At 33.9% G+C, this 6,301-nt stretch overlaps 1 protein-coding gene across 1 annotated transcript in view; it reads left to right on the top strand.

Annotated features, from left to right (window-relative positions):
• Positions 1 to 2,331: 2,331 nt before the first annotated feature.
• The window catches only part of LOC110020106 (DNA (cytosine-5)-methyltransferase CMT2-like), a 29,026-nt gene continuing 25,056 nt past the window's right edge, over positions 2,332 to 6,301 (top strand). Inside the window, exons 1-10 of the mRNA XM_020718087.1 lie at positions 2,332 to 2,347; positions 2,459 to 2,670; positions 2,775 to 2,840; positions 2,926 to 3,165; positions 4,301 to 4,359; positions 4,430 to 4,496; positions 4,634 to 4,963; positions 5,020 to 5,088; positions 5,409 to 5,495; positions 5,664 to 5,751. Coding sequence (XP_020573746.1) covers positions 2,527 to 2,670; positions 2,775 to 2,840; positions 2,926 to 3,165; positions 4,301 to 4,359; positions 4,430 to 4,496; positions 4,634 to 4,963; positions 5,020 to 5,088; positions 5,409 to 5,495; positions 5,664 to 5,751 — 1,150 coding nt within the window. The 5' untranslated portion in view covers positions 2,332 to 2,347; positions 2,459 to 2,526. The remainder of the gene's footprint in view (positions 2,348 to 2,458; positions 2,671 to 2,774; positions 2,841 to 2,925; positions 3,166 to 4,300; positions 4,360 to 4,429; positions 4,497 to 4,633; positions 4,964 to 5,019; positions 5,089 to 5,408; positions 5,496 to 5,663; positions 5,752 to 6,301) is intronic.

Raw genomic sequence — 6,301 nt, 5'->3', positions numbered from 1 at the left:
TGGCTTTGCCCCAAGCCTTTGACCAACCCATTCCTCTTGCCTGCTACCTCCAGTCACTTTCTTTCGCGAACCCTATTTTTGCCCCAGACTTCTTAACTAAAGTTTTAAATAAACTCGGATAAAATGTACTTGAATCATGATTAAGGTTAACAGAGCAACATAATTTTAATTATTATTCCAAACCAACATGCAAAATATATAAAAATTTAGGGTAAACACTTGTTCAACAAATATGGACTTAATTCCTACACATTTTCAATGATAAAATTTACAAAAGCATTAAGATACAATACAAGACTATCTAGGATAGACCTTGATTTAAACTTGGAAGACTAAATCTACTCTTGCTTCTTATCTCTTGCATAGCCACACTCACCTTCTCACACTCACTCACACTGCTCACCACTTCAGTGACACTATTTCCACAAAAAAATGCTGACACTATCTACTCCCTAGTGTCTAAACTAAAAACTTCTTAGCCGCTCAACTCTCCCGAGGCCTGTTTTTAAACAGAGTGAAAACTGTTTTGTTGGGCCGTAGCACTGCGGTGTTAAAATGTCACGCTGCACTCTTGGTTTTCTAACTTCAATTTCTTCATGATATTAGCACTGAGGCATTGCTTTGACAGCGCTGCATTCCTGAATGATAGTGCTTTCACGTTGAAAATTGGCGCTGCTATGTTTTGTTCTTGGGTTTGTCTTCCTTTTTGGCCTCTTTAAATGCTTAGCACTGCAACATCAGCACTGCGATGCCAAATATTTGGCACTGTGATAATCTGAACTACCGTTGTGATGCTAATCTCTCAGGAGTCTGCCTTTAATATGTGGGTGTTAGATGCCGTGATGTTGTCATTCTGGCACCCTGGCGCTGTTTGCATTTTGTTCATTCCTCTTTAACCCATTATCCTGTTAATTGTCTAGAACAAAACATAGAATAAACACTATAAAGTACAAAATAATACAATGTTTACCCATAAATAACGCTCCATTTATGCATTTTAAACACTTAACTAAAACTTAAAAGAGAATAAGGTATTTTTCTGTTTTGTTTTACATGGGAATAAATGCCTTGTCTTGTGTTTTGCAAGCTTTGGTGAAGAATAAATAGTGTAACTTTTAAATGATTTACTAAATTTGAGTTTAGCTTTTTATTTTGGTTTTGATTTATTTTACTTCTATACACAGATATACTCTATTTTATATAGGTATATAAATATTCATGCAACATCATGGGGATAAATTATTAGAGCGAAATGATTTATGTCCTAAAACATTTAATGAATCCAAATCACAGGATGGCTTGCAACTACAGCTCAATGAGCTATTAGGGATTGGGAACTTCCTAATCCGAATGATTATAAAAGACACTTGGACTTGCTTTTTGGAATATAGAATTAATTTGGATCATCAAAACAACCTGATATGAAGCTGGTCTAAAAGTGAGGTCAATGCCTATCTTACTAGTGTATACATGTGTTGTGTATCAACGAAGCGGGTCTATTAAGAGTAGTTGGCGATCTTTTGGAGAAATTTTTGTTTTATTGAAGATAGTATATAATTAATTTAAAGTATGTATAATATAATTGTGAAATCTTGGATTGAGAAATCAAAAGATGTTGTTGCACCATTGGAACACATGATGTTGAAGCTGTTCTAATAAATAGGACTTTCAAAAACTCAATAATAATAAAGTTATTAGTCAAATGATAATAAATAAATGATGATAGAAATTGTCTCAATTATATGTTTTTCCTATGATACAAAGAAAGCTTGATTGTCATCAAGTTCTTACAGAAGTAAAATTTGTTTAAAAGGATACTTTAATTGGTAAAATCTCTTAAAAACTTTTTGTAAATTTTTTTTGTGACAACTAAAAAATAAAATAAAATAATAAAATAATAGTTGGTAACATCTCCATTTCATCAAGAAAGACATGTACAAGTTCTTAGAAATCAAGTCATCACAATGACAAACTCATAGTCTTCCACAGTGCCATAAAAGGTGTGCATGACCTAGAAGCTCATGTATGAATGTTATCATTATTAGGAGCTTTTGCAAAAATGCGTCCGAGGTTGGGCACGGTAAATAACCAGATTCTCATCTTTTCTAAGTTGCATGACTTAAAATCCTTCTTCCTTCTCACTACACCTATATCTTGGATATTGTGCTACATATTCCTAGAATTCTGATATTCACAAAAACTGCATGATGTCCTATGCTTCTCATGCTGCACAATACCGACTTGAGTGATGTGGCAATTATCCAGCTATGCAGTGGACTAGATGCTGTCAATTTGTTAGGACTTTTTTGCTGAGTCGAGGTCTAGGCTCTACTACGGATTTGCTGGGGTCTTATTCATTCTTTTCTATTTCACGTTGTATCTTTGAAGTTCCAGTTGAAACGTTGTTGGTTTTATATACTTGTTACATTTATTGTGGTTATTTACCTTACAAATTCAGGTGAGTCGGGTGAAAAGAGTGATTTATCTTCTAGTTGCTCAGAAGCTGATCGCTTCAGTGGTATTCAAATGAATACTTTGAAGAAACCAACTATTATTAATAGTAATTCAGCAAAGGCAGAGCTATCTCTATTGGATCTATATTCAGGTTGTGGGGGGATGTCAACTGGTCTTTGTCTCGGAGCTAAGGCTGCTGGTATAAAGCTTGTGACGGCAAGTATCTTGTCTGGTTTCAATGATCCTTATCTGCAGTACACCTTTGTCTGTTTTTGGTTTTTGTGCTTCCTTTAGTTGTTCATCCATTGCTTTCTGATTAGAAATGGTCGGTTGATCTTGATGAAGCTGCATGCCAAAGTCTAAAGTTAAATCATCCAGAAGTTCAGGTAAGCTTTATTTCCTTGTACTAAAGAAGTTGAGCTTTCATTCGATATTCACATAAGAACTTAGGAAACATGCTTGTTTGAATAGGTTAGAAATGAGAAGGTGGATGATTTTCTTGAGCTATTGAAGGAATGGAGTAACCTTTGCAGCCAATATGCTAGTAGTGCTGGTAAAAGTTGCAAGATGAATTCAATGAGCACCAGATTGAATGAATCCCATCTCAAAACATGCAATGAGAGCTCTTCCAAAGAATATGAAGTGTTGAAACTTATGGATATCTGTTACGGTGACCCTACAGAATCCGGAAAGCATGGATTGAAATTTAAGGTATGATGTTTCTGCTTTTTAATCTTATGTTATGCTGCACTTTTTTTTTTTTTTTAAACACTATTTAAATTGTTTTTTCCTTCTCCCATAGTAGAAGCTATTAAGTGAAATTATTCAGTTTAAGTTCATTTCTCACTCATTTCATGACTTGAGGATATCTAATAACACCAACAGTACCTGCTGCACTACCATCCTACATATTTCCATCCTTCATTTTCATGCTATGTTCTATCTGTTTCCAAGCCTGCTGTATCAGGCAATCATAGCAGCGAAGTTACAATGAAGAGCATGATACCTGATGGCTACAGAAAAGATTTGACGGTGAAAGAATGCATTCATAAGACCAGTAAGGAAAATAAACGTTATACATTTTATTTTAGATATAATTGGCGAGCGGGATTCTGTCCTCCGGCATTGAATGTTTTTCTGAGGATCCTTTCTATTTTGTAGTTTGATTGAAAGAATGCATTCATAAAACCAGTAAGGAAAAGAAAAGTTATACATTTTGTTTTAGATATATTTGGCGAGCGGGATTCTGTCCTCCGGCATTGGATGTTTTTCTGAGGATCCTTTCTATTTTGTAGTTTGAAGAGCTGTGCTAGTTTGAGAAGACAAAATGTAAAGATAATTTAAGTAGGAATGTAACAGTTAAGTATACATTCAAGTATGTATTTGTTTGGGATGTTCTTAAGGATATGATGTATTTTTTATTTTAAAATGTCTCCTTTTGGCTGTCAGATCTACTGGAAGCCTACAAATTATTCATTAACTATTAGGATTATTGGCACAGTACTGAATCCTTTGGTTTTTAGGTGGATACATGGTTTTATGGTAGGTTGGTACATGGATAAACTTCTGGTATGTATTCCACCAGCACGCTGCACAACTGCACAACCCTAAGCATTTAGGTAGATGAAAAGATCAGCTATTGGAGGAACTAGCCTTTGATGCTGTTTTTCTAGAGTTTAATGTGTCAAATCTCAATCTCAGAGACTATATCTATGACCACATAGTGTTTGGAAATCATACTTCTACAATATTTTTAATTTCTTTGGTTTCAAACCTACTGAAATTCCCCAGATTTCTAAATTTTAGGCTCGGGGCCACATAACAGTTTTCAACATGCTGCATCCAGGTTCGCTGGAAGGGTTATGATTCTAGTGAAGACACGTGGGAGCCACTTGAAAATTTGAGGTATATTAATGCATAACTAAGATCTCTATTTAATTTTAACACTATTATTCTAAGATTTACATTTAATCAGCAACTGCAAAGACCGAATTAAAGATTTTGTAAGAGAAGGAATCTCGTCAAAGTTACTGCCACTCCCTGTAAGTATTTTGTACTATTTCAATGCTAGTTTTTTTGCAGAAAATTGAATCTCGTGAATAGTAATACTTAGGATCAAAATCAGCGTGACTTTCTGTTTCATATATACATTCTTGAAGCGCTGAATATTTCTGTTCAGGGAGATGTAGATTTTATTTGTGGAGGTCCACCATGTCAAGGTATTAGTGGATTGAATCGTTTTAGAAATGCTGATGCGCCATTAGATGATGAAAGAAATCGCCAAATTGTTGTCTTCATGGATACTGTGCAATTTTTGAAGCCTAAATATGTTTTGATGGAAAATGTTGTTGATATATTGAAGTTTGCCAAGGCTACACTTGGGCGGTATGCTTTAAGTCGTTTGATTGAGATGAATTACCAAGCCAGATTAGGCATTATGGCTGCTAGTTGCTATGGTCTTCCCCAATTTCGCTTGCGTGTCTTTTTATGGGGTTGTCATCCTAATGAGGTAAAATTTTTATTATCATTAAGTATCCCAGTTATATTGTCTAATTCTTTGCACAGAAATTGCCGCAGTTCCCACTTCCTAATCACGAAACCATTTTGAAGCATGGCTCTTCCGTTGAATTTGAGGTATAATTGAACGTGTCTCATTTATTCTCATAATTAAAGTTAACATTATAGTCTCATATCGCATAAATGAAAGGAAAGCAATTTTTAATTGGCAAAAATTTCTATCATTTATTTGATGAAATGTTTTTTTTTTTTGGATTTGATTATAGAGTAGTTCAAAATCTCAACTCCTATCTGTCCAGTTGAAAGAATAATTTAGTTTGTTTCTTCAAAAAACTATTGTTTCATTAACTTCAAATTGCAACTATTGCATATAATTTATCTCTGGATTTTTTTTAATTATTTCTACAACATGATATGTGAACATGCTTACTATGCAGCGTAACCTTGTTGGATATGATGAAGGCCAACCACGAACTTTGGAAAAAGCACTTGCTCTTGAGGATATTTTGTCTGATCTTCCACCAGTAAGTTTTCTATGATTTGATTTTGATATATGTATGGAATATGGGTAGAATAATTTTTCCCCCCAAGGAATACTTTTCTTTCTTTGAATGTCTTTTGAATCACTAAAAAGTTGAACCTCCTTGATAATATTATATGCAGTTGTAATCAATTTGTATGTTGGTTTGAAGGTCAGCAACACTGAAGATCGTGAGGAAATGCCATATATGAAGGATCCTCAAACAGATTTTCAGAGATTTATTCGTAGGCCGAGATTTGGTTAGTTATTTATTAAATGATGATAGTGTTATTGCGGATATGCAATTTTATTTTGTTATCTTTATTGCAGTCTAATTAGTTGTCGACTTGGATTCACCACACAAGATCAACATTTTATCTTTTTAAATTTATAAAAAACTTAGTTTCTATTTTCATTACCATTTTCTTATGATATTTTTTGTTTTATATACTGTATTGGATGAGGATCCTTTTCTTTAGCGGCATCTTAGCACATTTTATATACTGTCAGATTATATGTCGTTCCACTATTTTTAGCTCACGATTTTATAATATATCGCATTAATACCTATTATAAAAATTTAAGTTTTTTTTGCTATATTTATGTTTATTTTTTGTTCCTATATGTGATTCCCTCGGGGTGACATTTCTATGCTTGTCAGTAAGAAAAATCTAGAGCTTAAGAAAGATTGACACAGATAAATATCACAAAAATGAAATGATTTTAAAGGTTTTAGAATTACTCTTTCGCCAAAGGTCGATATTTGTAGAAGTTAAGGGGAATCTTTGATGCTGAAGTGGGGATGGGCAG

This window comes from Phalaenopsis equestris, unplaced genomic scaffold (assembly GCF_001263595.1).
Source record: "Phalaenopsis equestris unplaced genomic scaffold, ASM126359v1 Scaffold000091, whole genome shotgun sequence".
NCBI lineage: Eukaryota > Viridiplantae > Streptophyta > Magnoliopsida > Asparagales > Orchidaceae > Phalaenopsis > Phalaenopsis equestris.
Note: the sequence above shows the minus strand (reverse complement) of the source record. Positions and strands in the feature narration are given on the sequence as shown.